Below are 17,500 nucleotides of genomic sequence, written 5' to 3'. Positions count from 1 at the left end.
AGGACGAGTTGAGTTTCATATTCATACTAGCTTCCTAACATCCACACACTTGGGACTGAATAACATAGGAACTGAAGGTCTTACAGCTTGTCCTCCAGACAATTTAAAGTCACTAAACTCAACGCTAGTCTTGACACAACAATAATCATTATTTTTCCAAAGCTAGGCCCACTTTCCTACGTTATACTCTAGGTTTATTTAAGTCGAGCTTGGTTTCATCTTCATACCAACTTCCATGACCCAGGAACTAAACGTCGTACAGCCATCTAGGAAGCCCTAGTTGACAACTACCGGTAGTTATGGGAGTATCGATACATTGGTAAGTATCGGTTGTATATTAATTACTCTCCAAAGTATTAATAGTAGTGTGTCACTTTCACATCACAAATACAGACCTTTGAACGGATCCTTCATGTCAGCAGCAACATGTGTTGTAGTGAATAGATCAAGTTGAACAACAATGTCTTTGCTCAAAAGGAGTGTGGCGTGAACCTACTTTACTCCAACAGAAAAAACAACAAGGTGCAACTTATGTGATGAGAACATCTCGCACAGCAGCAATGTATTTAATGCTAACTGAACTATTTAGGTAAACAGTATGTCATATGTTCTGATTATAATTGATGAAAAATACACAATGGGAGTTGTTAAATGGCTATTTTAACTTATGTTCTGGGGAGGATAAATAAATAAATTAAAAAAATCACAGCAAGAAATCGGTATTGTATGGAATCGAAACATCTGTTATCGGCCATCGTTATTTAAAACCCAAGTATGAAACCCTAACCCACGTGCGCACCTAACAGATGTGAGGGTTGGCTCGTCGAAAGAGTTTAGTGTACAAAATTGTACTGGACTCACTGCGACAGCAAGCATACACTGAATTCAAATGAAAGTATGGCAAAACTGAATCTTGCTATCCTGGCCAGGCGGGATTATTACGGTCATCACAAAGTCCTCCATTTTTTCACCCTTCATTAAAACTAATCTCTCCTCTATCCTCCAATTACACAAATGTGTCCACCATTCCTATTGTTTATTTCGTGGGTCTCTTTCAGCTGCTTGAGCTGCATCATTATGCTTAAAAACGCGGCGCACGAAGCGGCATCACATTGAACTAGGGATGGGCATACAGTACACATCCATTAGATGCCCCTCTTGACTCGTGGCATCTTGAAGCACTGCTAGTGTTGGCACAGTCTGAACTAACTGTTAAAAAGTATTATTCTGGAAAATAGTAAGTCAAAACTAATTATTTGTCATCTAAAAAACACTATTTCTTGAATAATTGGTTGTTTTATTCCCCTTAAAGCTGCTGTAAGTCCCAAAAAAGTATTCAAACCAGCTGCAAGCATTATATCCGATTATTTGAAAACACACGGGTTTGTTACAAAAGCAGCAGTGGTGTCCAAAAAAAATTAGATTTTCAGATTAATCTCGATTCTTAATCGATTAAAAATTTGATTTCAACTTTTTTTCCCCCAATCAGTCTACTCGGGCAAATCATATTGTTGATGTAGATGATCATATCTGCTGTACAGATTTACTTTAGAAAAGAGAAGTGTTGGATACTTCTCTTGTTGCCTTATTTGTATTTAATTTTTTTCAATGTTTGGGAAGTATTTTATTAAACAAAACCAGTTTTCTTTTAAGAAATTGATCAGAGCTGTTTATCTATTTTATGGAGGAACGTAGCTAATCACAGAACTGGCATCCAATATTATTTAAAAAGTATACATTTGGAATTGAGAATTGTTTTGAATCGAGAATCCATTCTGAATCGAATCGATATACCCCCAAGAATCGAATCGAATTGTGTGGTGCCCAAAGATTCACAGCCCTAAAAAGCAGTGTTTGGAAAAGTGACCCACAGGAATGTAATAACCACCATAGCACTCATTTTGAAAATCTTTCCTTTTCTCAGATCCCTTCTTTGAATGTGCAGCTCGTTTAACTTCTAATTGTGACAAATACAGAAATAGTTTTTTGTTAAATGTGTTCTCTTAAACCGCCATTAGTAACATAAGCTTGCAGTTGGTGGTGACTTTAGTATAAATGTTATAGTATTTTATTCATTATTTTTGAATCGGTGACATGCAGCAGCTTTAAGTTGATTGAGGACATTTCATTGAATGCCGAAAAGGCTGATCCTTTTAATGCTAAGCTTACTGGCTAACTACATAATTAGTTTGGCCATAGCTGGTCATGTGACAAAATTCTCCAACGTTCCCCAAAACAAAATGGCGGCAAGTGTGTTTGTATGAACATATGATTTAAGACCTACATTGTCACCACAGATCTCTTTAGCGTAATAATGTGGATCATCACCCTCAATGTCCAAATGTTATTTTCTTCCAGAATGGAAAACATGGATTCTGTGCTTACAAAACCAGATAACTCACTAGCCCACGTTGAACTAATCCAGTGGAATTGATTAATCACACCTGAAAGCAATTGGAGTGGACTACCTTGCACAGCTAACTATGATTAGGGTTAGATAAGGAATATTCCTCTTTAAACTAAAACCAAGTCATTTTGCTACAAAATTACACAGCCAAAATAAATCAATCTTTTTTCCTCCATCTACAGTCAACATGGATGATGATGGTATCAAAATCAATTTCGATATCAATGCTAATTATTCAGTGAGTTTTAGCGACACAGTTACGTGTGTTAATTGCGTTTCTGGATTTTGAGTGACAGACAAGCCTGTGCGGATTGAAAAGGTTATTAGTTAAATGCCCATCCCTAGTGGTGCATATTAATGCTAATTTAATTAACATATTGTATGTTGACTAATTTAAGACTTGACATTGTCAAAGCGGCTCTCTTTGGCGTAAGAAGCGAGATTTCACCTCTTCAGGCGCTGATGTCGCACTCAATGTCCAATGGGCGTTGTGTGGGAATGTTATCTCTTTCTGTTCTTTGTGGCGGGTGTGTTCATTCCCACAAGGCAGCAGGCTGAAGCTCGACATGTTTCCTGTTTTGGAGAACAATTCCGAGCGTTTTCCACGTCGATGAAAACGAACACTTGACAAAACAAGGCACTCCAAAATGTCCTGATTGCTTTGAGCCAGCACAGCGGTAGGGGGGAGTGGCCTGATCAGTCTCTGCGTTGTAGAGACGGGAGCAGACGGGAAGACTGATGGGTTTCCAAACGAAACGCAAAAAATTAGCTATTTCTTTACAGCCAGCTATGCCGCCGACCTATGGAACGTTTGAACATTCCAAAGCAGCAGGCGGGTGGGATGGCTGAAGGAAAATGTCGGGGACCTTAGATACGAGGATCCTTGTGGACTCTAGAACCTATCGTCTCTAAGCTGCGTCGGGGACTTGAAGGGTTTGAGCCCCAGGGTCCTTCGAGGGTGGGCTCTCTCTTTGGTTCCATCCAGAGGCTTGCTGCACACCGCCCAGCCCAGGTCGATGAGCGGCGAGTCGGCCGGGTTTAGCGGCGCGATGCGGAACGATGGTAGTGTGGGCGAGCCGTTAGTGGAGCACGGTGCCGAGCGGGAGGTGGGAAAAGGCGTAGAGAAGGGGTCGAAGAGCGACGCCCTGTCCAAAGCACCAGAGGGGTCGGCGCGAAGGGCGAAGGGGTCGCAGTCCGGCGAGGGAAAGGGATGGCAGTTGGTGAATGGGTTAGTCGGGGAGGGCTGGTACCCTAGAAGGGCGCTGTCCAATTGGTTGACAGTGGAACCCCCGCCGCCAGCCGAGATGAAGCTCCATGGGTCAATGCGCTGCCGCATGGGCGAGGGACGAGGGCGCGGGATAACGCTTACCTCCAGACGACGGGTTTTGGGGCTCCAGAGGGCAGGGTTAGGGTGGAGAGAGTAGGGCGTAGGGTTTTTTTCGTCCTGTGTTTCTTGGCACAGGGGCAGATCCAGAACTGGAGAGAACATGCAGAAAGTAAGAGATTTAAAAGATGGAAAACATTAAAGGCTACTTAAGCTAAATATTTCAAGTGTATGTAGGGCAAATGTTGACAAATAAATTAAGAGACCCACCAAGTTGAGAGCCATGCAGGCCTTGACTGGACCTCCTCCTCCGGTCACCTCTGTGCTCCAAAACATTGCATGTGACATCTCCATTGCTGGATTGGAGGCTGGAGTTCTGCTCCACGGGGCTCGCGTCCCCAGCGCCATCCTGAGGGCTGGGGGGCACCTGCTGCATCCTGGGCTCGCTCCTCTCGCGGAGGTTAGGCGGTGGCAGTGGCTTCAATTCTTGGCACCGCAGGGCTAAATCCAGAAGCGGTTTGGGAAGCGACTCAGAGGGGGAGAAGGTGATGAGGTCGTCCACGACGGGGGGTTCAAGAATGAGGGGCTTGGCGGGCGAGCTGTCCACGTCAAAGGGTGCACATTCCTCGAGGGAGGAAGGATTAGTTCGAGGGGGCACTTTTGGGGAGACGTCCAAGCAGCGACCCAAGCCAATGGAGGCTAAGAGAGAGCCGCTGCCGAGCAGTGCCCGGTGTGTGCTCTTAATCAGGCTGAGAGGACCCCGATCGGGAGAGCCAGCTGGAGAGGACCCCCCTTCGTCACTGCCTGAGTCTCCTTGTGGAAGAGGGAGCCTCAGACTGTCCTTCACTGAGGAGCCTGTGAAAACACAAACGTATCATTCATTTCCATTCTGTTAAGACTTCAAAACTGAATTACAACCGCTGGCTAGACACCGTTGTGGGCCGGGGGAGAGGTCGGCGTGGAGGGTCTGTACTCCTCAAAGTCGTCCTTGAATTCTCCGTTCTCGTTGCTGTCGGACACCAGCAGCTTGGCTCTCATGGACAGACTTGTGATGGAAGACAGAGGACACGTAAACCATGCTTTCACTAAAAGAAGACCACACGTGTGACATGTACCTGCTCTCCTGAGGACTCAGGCGCAAAACCTTGGGGCTCTTGGGGCTTTTGGGGCTTTGGGGCCTCCAGTGGGGGCTCAACCTCAGGTCCCCGTTGGCCTGCTTATGGGATGGGGCCTCGAGTGGCCACACGGGGCTAAGACTAAACGTCCTGCTGCTGTCACTGGGACTAACTGTGGAGATATGTACACTTCCTTACTGCATGTCATCTTCTAAGTGTGCATCATATTTAAATACATTTCTACCCAAACCGAGCAGATGAATCATACACTCTGAAGTCACACTCGTTGACACGTCACGCATCATTATACTACATTGTAGACACTAGTCACTCCAGCCGTCGTCACATGCATTTTGATCTATTTATCCTATTAGGCGGCCTCAGATTGTTGCAAGAGCTGTAACATCAGCCTCCTGTATTGTACAAGTTGCTCTGAAATCGACCATTCAGATTGAAACAAACAAGCAGGTATGGCATGTGGTGTTGGAGTTTCCGATGTCTGACTGTTTGTGTGACTGTGAATGCATCAGGGGCAGCCGCTTGTTGAGAGAACAGATAGCTTGTTTATTGCTGATGTTGTTTACACATTAATGCTGCCAACAGTAACCAGTTTGGCTCAATAAAGTGAGTGTCGATCAACCACCATTCATTGTCCTTATAACATCTCGGCAGATGTAACAATATCATATTCATATAACTGCTCATATTTGCGTATAGCATATTTCTTCCCTGTGACACTCCTCAATCTGCAGCATTGTTCTTCTGTTTTGGCTGACAAAATAAACAAAATGGTGTGTAGTTCAGGCAAAAAAACAAAGCTCTTTGGTTCCCCCTGCTGCAGTGACAAAGTAACTGCAAATGGAGGAAGCAGAGCCCCCGCAGGGAAGGACATTATATTAGGGAATAACTAAAGTTGGATAATATTTGCCCCTTAGCGGATTATTGACAAAAGTGTTGTGTGTGGGAATGACAGAAATTGCAAGAGGGAGCAGGGTGAGGTGAGAAGAAAATGTCTCAAATCAAAGGTTAAATGTGTGTGCAAGGGGAAATTAACTGCACTCACGTTGTATTGCACGGAAACGCGGGCCAAAGGAGGGCGAGGAGCTTGAGCCCAAATCGGGTGAGTTCCGCCTCTTTTCCAGTCCTGGTGATGCCTGCACTGTGATCTTGTGAATGAAATCTGCGACCAAAAACAACAAACACAGAAATCATATACACTATATAAAACACTAAGAAATACTTAATACTCAAAAACACACAAATTACCTTACTAAGTGATTAATAATAATCAATGTATCAAAGATGCAAAGTTAAATAGTATTAAAAACACATTTCAATACATAAAAACCAAAATGCACAAAAGACACATACAAGCTTGCCAACCATCCCAAATTTTCCGGGAGACTCCCGAATTTCAGTGCCTCTCCCGAAACAACCATTCTCCCGAATTTCTCCCGATTTCCAGCCGGACTTAAGGCACGCCCCCTCCAGGTCTGTGCGGACCTGAGTGAGGACAGCCTGTCGTCATGTCCGCTTGGCCAACCAAAAAGTAACCACAGAACACTGCCGTGTTCTGTGGTTACTTTTTGGTTGGCCAACGGTTTACGTTGTATTGCGCACCCTGACGGCAAGTGTGGGAGTCGGTTCTGAAGTATGAAGTAAAGAGACGTAACTTCGTCACCTCGCCTGGTTATTGACTCCAACCCAGAATATTACACTGCCCATACCTACGCTCCTTCAAAGGCTGTGCTATACTGGCTGCAAAGCATTGCACTTTCAAATACAACAATGAGTAGAGAGGAGTGTTATGTGTGTATATGTGTAAATAAATGAACACTGAAATTCAAGTATTTATTTTATTTATATATATATATATATATATATATATATATATATATATATATATATATAAATATATATATATAAATATATATATATATACAACTAGAATTCACCCCCCCCCCCCATCCACAAAATTCCCAGCATTCTCATTACTACAGTTGTTCTACAGTAACTATCACATATAGAAATGACTCAAATGTGACTAAAACTAATCTAAAAGAAAATGACTAAAACTAAGATGGCTCCCAACCTACACACACCTTGAGGCATGCTGATCTTCTCCCCGTTCTTGGACTTGAGCTTGTGCTTCTTGAAGGTGCCCTTGCGCTTCTTGACATTGGGCTTCTCCTGATTCTGGTTCTGGTTGAGGTGCAGGATGAGGAGGCTGAGTTCGCGCTCAAACACGTCCTGCTCCCACTGGGCCAGCTGCTGCTCACGCTGGCGCAGGAACTCCTCGTGGGACTTCTGCTCCAATGCCGCCCGCTTTAGCTCCTCCTCACGGCAGCGCAGCTCCTGAAGGACATAACGATGACATGCATCAACTATGATTGTTTCTCAGTAAGAACATTCATTTAGATTAATTTAAATGTTTAAATGGAAAAACTGAACTTCACTGTATTTTAAAATGGGATAAAAGGGTACAACTTGTAAAATCTGCTATATGAACGCAGACAAAACTTTCAAACTTTTTCCATTACATTTGTATATGTTCTCTCACATGTTACAAATGTAATATTCATTTGAAGAATAAAGACAAAACTAAATGTATGCTGAACTTCAGAAAACATATTAAGTTTGTTATTAAAAAAAATGTCCCCCCGAAGCCGCCCATAATCTAATCAGTGACTGATCTGGCTTCTGCATTTAACATGGAAAATCAAACTGAACATGCTCCAATTTGTAGGATGTACAGTCAGGATCAAAAGTTTACATACACTTGCAAAGAACATAATGTCATGGCTGTCTTGAGTTTCCAATAATTTCTACAACTCTTATTTTTTCGTGATACAGTGATTGGAGCACGTACTTGTTGGTCACAAAAAACATTCATGAAGTTTGGTTCTTTTATGAATTTATTATGGGTCTACTGAAAATGTGACCAAATCTGCCGGGTCAAAAGTATACATAAAGCAATGTTAATGTTTGGTTACATGTCGCTTGGCAAGTTTCACTGCAATAAGGCGCTTTTGGTAGCTTTTTTTTTCAGTTTGTCGCACTTTTATTATTTCATTATATGTACGGTATCTTGCAATTTTACTTTTTATTCAAACCCTTTCACCGTATTGCTTTTGCACTATCTTGTTTAGCTTATGCATTGTTTATGTTCTTTGTTTGTTTTTTTTGCTCTATGCTTTTTAACCTGTAAAGCACTTTGGTCCAATTTAAAAATTGCTGTAAGTGCTTTATAAATAAAGTTGCCTTGCCTTGCCTTGCCATCCACAAGCTTCTGGCAAGCTTCCGGTTGAATTTTTGACCACTCCTCTTGACAAAATTGGTGCAGTTCAGCTAAATTTGTTGGTTTTCTTACATGGACTTGTTTTTTCAGCATTGTCCACACATTTAAGTCAGGATTTTGGGAAGACCATTCTAAAACCTTAATTCTAGCCTGATTTAGCCATTCCTTTACCACTTTTGACGCGTGTTTGGGGTCATTGTCCTGTGGAACACCCAACTGCGCCCAAGACCCAACCTACGGGCTGATGATTTTAGGTTGTCCTGAAGAATTTGGAGGTAATCCTCCTTTTTCATTGTCCCATTTACTCTCTGTAAAGCACCAGTTCCATTGGCAGCAAAACAGGCCAAGAGCATAATACTAACACCACCATGCTTGACGGTAGGGATGGTGTTCCTGGGATTAAAGGCCTCCCCTTTTCTCATCCAAACATATTGTCGGTATTGTGGCCAAACAGCTACATTTTTGTTTCATCTGACATCACATGGACAAGGACAAGACCTTCTGGATGAAAATTCTGTGGTCAGATTAAACAAAAATTTAGCTGTTTGGCCACAATACCCAGCAATATGTTTGGATGAGAAAAGGTGAGGTCTTTAATCTCAGTAACACCACGCCTACCGTCAATCATGGTGGTGGTAGTATTATGCTCTGGGCCTGTTTTGCAGCCAATGGAACTGGTGCTTTACAGAGAGTAAATGGGACAATGAAAAAGGAAGATCACCTCCAAATTCTGCAGGACAACTTAAAATCATCAGCCCGGAGGTTGGGTCTTGGGCGCAGTTGGGTGTTCCAACAGGACAGTGACCCCAAACACACGTCAAAAGTAGTAAAGGAATGGCTAAATCAGGCTAGAATTAAGGTTTTAGAATGGCCTTTCCAAAGTCCTGACTTAAACGAGTAGACAATGCTGAAGAAACAAGTTAATGTCAGAAAGTCAACACATTTAGCTGAACTGCACCAATTTTGTCAAGAGAAGTGGTCAAAAACTCAACCAGAAGCTTGCCAGAAGCTTTTGGATGGCAACCAAAAGCGCCTTATTGCAGTGAAACTTGCCAAGGGACATGTAACCAAATATTAACATTGCTGTATGTATACTTTTGACCCAGGAGATTTGGTTACATTTTCAGTAGACCCATAATAAATTCATAAAAGAACCAAACTTCCTGAATGTTTTTTGTCACCAACAAGTATGTGCTCCAATCACTCTATCACAAAAAAATAAGAGTTGTAGAAATTATTGGAAACTCAAGACAGCCATTACATTGTGTTCTTTACAAGTGTATACAAACGTTTGACCACGACTGTATGTAAAAATCTCTGCTTAGGTTGAAGTCTCTGGAGTTCATTGTTTTTCCCCTAATAATGGTGTTTTTATCTGACATTTGACAAAACTGTCCAAAATTATATATATATATATATATATATATATGAAACAGGAGTGTCTAAAAAAAATTCACTGAGCACCACATTCAGAAATTGATGAGAGGGCCATTTTGATACATTTTCAAACATCAAATATGCTTTACTAGCCTATATAAATCAACCATTTATAAATACACATCAGTAGGCTAAATTAACCTCTTCAACATAATTCACAATCCTTATTAGAGACCAGAACACATGTTGTTGAATGCATTCCAACTCGTAAAATTAACGTAAATAAAAATCAGTTTACAATGGAGTCAAAGGGAGGCATGACATTATTGTGTCTTTTGACCATAAAACTTAATAACCATCCAAAAGGCGCCAACAATTCTCCATTTACATAACATGACCTGAATATTAGCCAAGTATTAGCGATATTGTTAATAAGCGCTAACGTTACGGACCTACATTTAGTGGCGCATTGATCAGAGAGAGGTAACTTCCTTATGCTGCTGTATTGACATCATCAGCTGGTGAGCTGCTTTCTCGCTTCGGAGCTCGTAAATGTTAATTCTAGATTATAAATCATGTCTCTCACCTTGATAGTAAAATGATGTGGACATAACATGAAAAGTTGGTAAAGTTTGACAGCCAACTTAGACCTGAAAATGGCAAAGAAGACCCAAAGAGACGCTTTGTTCCACCTTTAGTGGGAATATATCAACATAAATGATAAATGATAAATGGGTTATACTTGTATAGCGCTTTTCTACCTTCAAGGTACTCAAAGCGCTTTGACAGTATTTCCACATTCACCCATTCACACACACATTCACACACTGATGGTGGGAGCTGCCATGCAAGGCGCTAACCAACAGCCATCAGGAGCAAGGGTGAAGTGTCTTGCCCAAGGACACAACGGACGTGACTAGGATGGTAGAAGGTGGGGATTGAACCCCAGTAACCAGCAACCCTCCGATTGCTGCACGGCCACTCTACCAACTTCGCCACGCCGCCCCCTCCTAACAGTCACCATCCCAGTGAGAGAAGACAATTAACAGTAAGTAATGTTTAATTATGTTTGTTGGCTCTATTGAAGTCTGCATGAGTAGCAATAGACGAACGTTGTGATGCATTTGTGAAATTAATGCTCCGCAGAGCAAAAAAAACCTTAAATATAACAAAGTATTATTAATGTGCCTGTTACTACATTACATATACACTACCGTTCAAAAGTTTGGGGTCACCCAAACATTTTTGTGGAATAGCCTTCATTTCTAAGAACAAGAATAGACTGTCGAGTTTCAGATGAAAGTTCTCTTTTTCTGGCCATTTTGAGCGTTTAATTGACCCCACAAATGTGATGCTCCAGAAACTCAATCTGCTCAAAGGAAGGTCAGTTTTGTAGCTTCTGTAACGAGCTAAACTGTTTTCAGATGTGTGAACATGATTGCACAAGGGTTTTCTAATCATCAACTAGCCTTCTGAGCCAATGAGCAAACACATTGTACCATTAGAACACTGGAGTGATAGTTGCTGGAAATGGGCCTCTATACACCTATGTAGATATTGCACCAAAAAACAGACATTTGCAGCTAGAATAGTCATTTACCACATTAGCAATGTATAGAGTGTATTTCTTTAAAGTTAATACTAGTTTAAAGTTATCTTCATTGAAAAGTACAGTGCTTTTCCTTCAAAAATAAGGACATTTCAATGTGACCCCAAACTTTTGAACGGTAGTGTAGCATGTATATGAAATCTTGATGGAAGTTTTTGGGTGTTTTTGTAAGCGTTTTATAGGCAAAAACTAGGGACATCCATAGGCTCCATTGTACCTTTGCTCGTGTTTATTTACAAGTTAGAATGCATGAAAATAGAAAAACATATGTGTGCTTGTCTTAAGGATTGTGAGTGATAGGCAAAATTCCAAAAGAAAGTGCAGTTCCCCTTTAAGAGTGTATTCTCAGAGTTGTCTTTCGGCTTGATTTTATGTTTTGTGTTGAGAGCAAAAATTTGAGTTACAAACATCCTCACCATTAGTTGGCGGAGCGAATGTCACAGTGAACCCTGTAAGACCTGCTCCAAACATCTGGTCTTACTTGCTAACATTAGCTTATAGCGAGAGAATGACGCAATTTAGTTTTTTCAACCAAGGGAAGAAAGAAAGTGAGCTTGAAGGAAAGTGCTGAGAAGAAGATAAGGATATTTATTGAATAAGAAAAAGAAATCAACAAAAATATGACCAAGGGTGTAGTCAACTTGATGAAACAGTTTGAGCGTGTCACTGCAATCAGCACCCACATTGACGCAGAACTAGTCGATGACGCCAGCAAAGAATGGTAAAATAATATTTAAATAGCGGACATTAATCAATGAAAATATGTAGTAGCTCTTAATGGTGTGTTTGACAGAGAAGCAGCTGGAAGGAGATAGTGTAGAAGTAGTCTCTCCAAGGTAAATGCTGTACATTATTATTACATTACTTCATAAAACTACTATCGTTGTTTGTCGTACATTCTATCGTGATGTTTTATACAATATTTCTTGTCTAAAAGTTTTTTTAAAAGGCATGTTACATGTTAAAGTTGTGCTCTTTTAGGGAGGGAAAGCGCTAAATAAATTGATTTCAATTCATTTCAATAGAAAACATGTATTGTGTTAAGAGCGCTATCATACAACCAATTAAGATCATAAGTTGTGGTACTACTGTATCACATCAATTTAGTTTTACAAATTACCCAGGGTCATTACAAAACGAGCTGCGGTGTGAAAATGGACAACATGGAGTTAAACCAACTCAAAATAACTTAGTCACCTTTTCTTTGGCTCGCAGCTCATCAAACATGTCTTGAATCTCCAGCTTCCAGTCCTCCTGCAGGGAGTGGAAGGAGTCCTGCGGCATCTCCTCCGTCACCTGCTGCTCCAGCGCCGTCAGCTGGGCCAGGATGGAGCCAAAGTTGGGTCTGCGATGGGGGTCCTGGTCCCAGCACTCTGGATCAAACAGCCAAAACAGACGCTAAAAGCTGTGTTCCCTCAAAACAGCTAGAAAGGATGACAATAAATAAATCCAGTCGCTTTCAAGATCGGTTTGAATTGTTTTTTTCCCCAGAGACGTTCCTTTAAATCCTGAAAAAGGGGAGTTTTTCACCAATTCATCGACCATGCATGGAATAATTTTTTTTCTATGCTTTAGAGTTTAATGCGTTATATGGTTGCCTTTTTACATAATTTGGAGCAACAATAATTACAAATCAAAATACTGTAAATACTAACAATGAATAAGTATCTGACTGATTCATCTACCATACAAAGTGGCTTTCTTGAAAAGGTGAAATTTACTACTCTATTGAGAGCAATGCTGACGATTTAATCAAAGTGTTTTATACTTGATTAATTTGGTATACTTTGCAACGACACTCATTACAAGCAGCTCAAACAACCAATACCGTTATAGATTAGCTTGTTTTGGTTTTGCTTTTGTACAAACCCAAAAACCAGTGAAGTTGGGCACTAATACACCCCCATACCATCACAGATGCTGGCTTTTAAACTTTGCGCCTATAACAATCTGGATGGTTCTGTCCCTCTTTGTTCCAGAGGACACGACGTCTACAGTTTCCAAAAACAATTTGAAAACTGCACTCGTCAGACCACAGAACACTTTTCCACTTTGCATCAATCGATCTTAGATGAGCTTGGGCCCAGCGAAGCCAGCTGCGTTTCTGGTTGTTGTTGATAAATGGCTTTCTCTTTGCATGGTAGAGTTTTAACTTGCTGATGTAGCGACAAACTGCAGTTACTGAGAGTGGTTTTCTGAAGTGTTCCTGAGCCCATGTAGTGATATCCTTTACACACTGATGTTGCTTTTTGATGCAGTACCGCCTGAGGGATCGAAGGTCCGTAATATCATCACTTACGTGCAGTGATTTCTACAGATTTTCTTTTGATGATATTACGGACCGTAGATGGTAAAGTCCCAAAATTCCTTCCAATAGCACATTGAAAAATGTTGTTCTTAACTGTTGACAAAGTTGCTCACGCATTTGTTCACAAAGTGGTGACCCTTGCCCCATCCTTGTTTGTGAATGACAGAGCATTTCATGGAAGCTGCTTTTATACCCAATCGTGGCACCCACCTGATCCCAATTAGCCTGTTCATCTGTGGGATGTTCCAAATAACTGTTTGATGAGCATTCCTCAACTTTCTCAGTCTTTTTTGCCACTTGTGTTAGCTTTTTGAAACATGTTGCAGGCATCAAATTGCAAATGAGCTAATATTTTCAAAAAAATAAAGTTTTCCAGTTTGAACATTACATATCTTGTCTTTACAGTCTATTCGATTGAATATAGGTTGAAAAGGATTTGCAAATCATTGTATTCTGTTTTTATTTATGATTTACACAGCATGCCAACTTCACTGGTTTGGGGTTTTGTAAGGTTTTGTCATAAAAGGACATATTTGTATAATATATGTAGTGTGTGTATTCAGGCAGAGATATAAAAAAAACAGCAACTTGGGAAACCCACCTGACATGAGCTGGGTAAAGGGTTCAGGGCACGTGGAGGGGATCGGCAAGGTGAGCTTGTTGACGGCGACACCGTAGGCCACGGCAAGCCCGTCGATGCCTCTGTAGGGCGCCTCACCAGTCAGCAGCTCCCACAGTAGAACACCATAACTGTAATACATAGCACTCAGTATTAAATCTCTATGCGGTCAGGTGCCCAATTTCTTTTACATGTGACAGGAAATGATATAGGTGGCACCCCCCATGGGTTGTGATGAAAAAAAGACATGCTAAAACCATGTAAAAAAGAAACATGCTAACAACCATGTAAAAGAGCTATAGCGTTATGTAATCAATGGACACATGCTCAATGACTTCTTGGCACTTTGTTAAGTTGCTAAGATGCCATCTTTTTCAAACCATCCATCCATCCATTTTCTACCGCTTGTCCCTTTTGGGGTCGCGGGGGGTGCTGGAGCCTATCTCAGCTGCATTCGGGCAGAAGACGGAGTACAACCTGGACAAGCCGCCACCTCATCGCAGGGCCAACACAGATAGACAGACAACATTCACACTCACATTCACACACTAGGGCCAATTTAGTGTTGCCTATAAGTTTGCATGTTCTCTCCGTGACTGCATGGGTTCCCTCCGGGTACTCCGGCTTCCTCCCACCTTCAAAGACTTTTTCAAACCAACTTTTTTTTTATTTTACACATGTGCTTTTCAGTTCTCTAAAAGGGATTTTATATCATGGGTGTATTGCATTAAGCCTGTGAAATTTGTATTAATTGAATAATAAGTATTTGCAATATTATTGGTGATTTACTACCAAGCGATTTATTCAGTATTTGATTATTTACTCGTACTTCCACTTTATTTGCTTACTCAAATAGAATATAAGAATGAATGGTTAGTTGATTAATCAATAACTAATGACTATAGAACCACCATTAAAGATGATGGACAAATAGTATCAAGGAGTTTAAATGGGAGCTTTTCCTCCATTTTTGTATCAGCTGAGCACAGTGCGATGCGAAAGTAAAAACAAAAAAAACTTTACAGGCTGCCTCAATTTTTTGGTGTGTAGTTCTTCAATTACAACTTGTGCCAGTGTGCAGAGATGCAAACTCCACGGCTCTTGCCCTCTGGCGGTCCTCGAGGAGGCGGCTCGGCAACAGATGAGAAGGAATAGTGGAACAAAGACGACTCTTTAATTTGGGACTCATGACTACAAGCTGCTTGGATGTGGATCGTCAGGAAGAGGACATTAAAGCCAATAAAACTATTCGTAAAAAAAACAATGTAATTGTGTTTAGTCCAAAAAATATCTACCCGGTAAGTAGAGCTTGCACTGCGCACACACACAGTTTGCAGATAAAAGGCTGGTGTAAGGCCTCCCTCTGGGTCAATACAGAGACAAAGGCACAGTGTTGTAGTCTACATGTCCCGCTTTTGTCGACATTAAATTTGGGGCCCAGAGGGGTCGTTGTGTATGTCAACGTGTTAAACCGGAATTCTACCACAGCAACAGACAAATGCACCCACTACATTTTTATGTCGATGTTTTAGCCACAGAAAGAACGATTTGCGTATGTAAGAAAGCTTTATTGTCAAACTGTCAAATAGAGCTGTCAAATCCTTGAAAAAATGATTAGATTTATTCCACCTTAAAATTTGATTTATTATGAATAAACACCGCTTGCAACTGAAATATGCCCATTTTCAGTTCATTGTATCAACAAAAAAATAAATGACAGGACAGAAATGTAAAGGGTATCTTCAGGTGAAACTAAAAAAATGTGAATATTGTGCAGAGGTTTGTTTACACCAGCAATTAGATTTACAAGGCGAAACTAATATATGACGTAGGATCATAACATGCAACTCAAGATATTTCAAGACTTCTTTTGCTATAATTTTGACAATTTTGGCTTGCAGCTTTAGAAAACCTCAAAGTGAAATTGTCAGAAAATTTGGGCTTTTCAAAAACTGTAAACCATGATCGTCAAGATTATAACAAATAAAAGCTTGACATATTTCACTTTGTATGTAATGCGTTGATGTCACATATTAATTTCACATTTGAAATTGAAGAGATGAAGTGAATGCACCTTTACACATTAATACATTTTTTGAGTTTCACTTTTAGTTAACGTACTGTTCATTCATTAACAGCTGCAAATTAAATTAACATTCCAATCAAGCCAAAGCAGACAACACACTAGGTATCAATTATCCTTTTCTTAGCAATGTCTCTTGCATGTTTCTCTGCAATTGCGCTGTACTTCTTTTTGCTAGTTATGACTGTATAAGGCCTCGTGAAGCATTGCAACATATTTTCCAAACTGTATATTACTGTACTGCGTCAAGGTATTGTGTCACTGTTGAGGCGATTCAATGCCCAGTGGTGCGTACATGTGTTTCTGTATGGTATCTCTCCAGCAATGGTCATGTGGTGACATAAATTATGGTATTTTGAGGGGTAATCATTGAAGTCGGACATCACTGATGGCCAAGGTGGGAAACGCACGGCCCGTCACTGACATACACACATATACATTTATATATATACATATTAGAGATGCGCGGTTTGCGGACACAACCGCGGAGTCCGCGGATAATCGCGGGTCAGGCGGATGCATGACGAAAAAATAGATTTTAAATAGATTCAGGCGGGTGGCGGTTGAACCAATTCGGAAATATATATATACATAGTTAAATGTTGTTACCCACATACGAAAAACGAGCAGCACTCTTTGAAACAGGCAATTATTCATCAGGCACTGCTGCAGCTGTCACGCCAAATTTCTTCCCCCTACAAAAACATTCCCCCCGCCCATGTACTTCCGTGGTCATGTTTCCTCTTACGTCATTGACAGCGATCGATAGCACTTCGGCTTTGACTGCCCGTCGCTGGAAGGATACTTCGTCTTTGACAGCTGCTGGAATCTGAAAAAATCGATTATTGTTTTTTTTTTGTACAGGCGCAAAACAGGACAGTCGCGTGCAGGTTAAGGACCCCCGGCAACTTTGTGATTTTATTGGACGCAGCCCCGGAAGTAAATAGGGGAGGGAAGGTTTTTGTAGGGGGAAGAAATTTGGCGTGACCCAGCACAGCACACCACAACACAACAGAAGAAGAAGAAACAAATAAAAAGATAGCAACGCCGGCAGCAAACGTGGTACGCGACAAACTAAAAAAGGGAATACTAAAGACCAGGGAAAAAAATAACAATAATAGTCAACACTTTCTTAATGGAAATGACAATAATATTATAATAATGATAAATAATATTATCACGCATTAATATCTCCTAGCCTCTAATGCGTGCCAAGAGATATTAATGCGTGGCACGCATTGAATGTCGTTGTTATATATATTAGATGTATAACAACGGGTGGGTGGCGGGCGGTTGTGGTTTTGATAAAATGTTAGTTCGGGTGGATGGCGGGTGGATGACGACTTTTGTGATGCGGTTG

At 41.1% G+C, this 17,500-nt stretch overlaps 1 protein-coding gene across 2 annotated transcripts in view; it reads right to left on the bottom strand.

Annotated features, from left to right (window-relative positions):
* Positions 1-17,500, bottom strand: part of LOC133662283 (mitogen-activated protein kinase kinase kinase 11) — a 64,207-nt gene that overhangs the window by 3,894 nt on the left and 42,813 nt on the right. The window contains exons 3-10 of one of the 2 annotated variants that reach the window (XR_009828089.1): positions 14,040-14,188; positions 12,328-12,503; positions 6,949-7,201; positions 5,910-6,026; positions 4,847-5,018; positions 4,664-4,776; positions 4,002-4,586; positions 2,856-3,883 (exon numbers count right to left, since the gene is read on the bottom strand). Coding sequence is in view for 1 of the 2 variants with exons in the window: in XM_062066149.1 (XP_061922133.1) it covers positions 3,300-3,883; positions 4,002-4,586; positions 4,664-4,776; positions 4,847-5,018; positions 5,910-6,026; positions 6,949-7,201; positions 12,328-12,503; positions 14,040-14,188 (2,149 nt within the window). In the remaining variant the exon portion in view is untranslated. Of the gene's footprint in view, positions 3,884-4,001; positions 4,587-4,663; positions 4,777-4,846; positions 5,019-5,909; positions 6,027-6,948; positions 7,202-12,327; positions 12,504-14,039; positions 14,189-17,500 lie in introns of both variants that reach the window. The other variant, XM_062066149.1, reaches the window with a different exon arrangement.

The sequence above is a fragment of the Entelurus aequoreus genome, linkage group LG12, assembly GCF_033978785.1.
Source record: "Entelurus aequoreus isolate RoL-2023_Sb linkage group LG12, RoL_Eaeq_v1.1, whole genome shotgun sequence".
Taxonomy (NCBI): domain Eukaryota; kingdom Metazoa; phylum Chordata; class Actinopteri; order Syngnathiformes; family Syngnathidae; genus Entelurus; species Entelurus aequoreus.
Note: the sequence above shows the minus strand (reverse complement) of the source record. Positions and strands in the feature narration are given on the sequence as shown.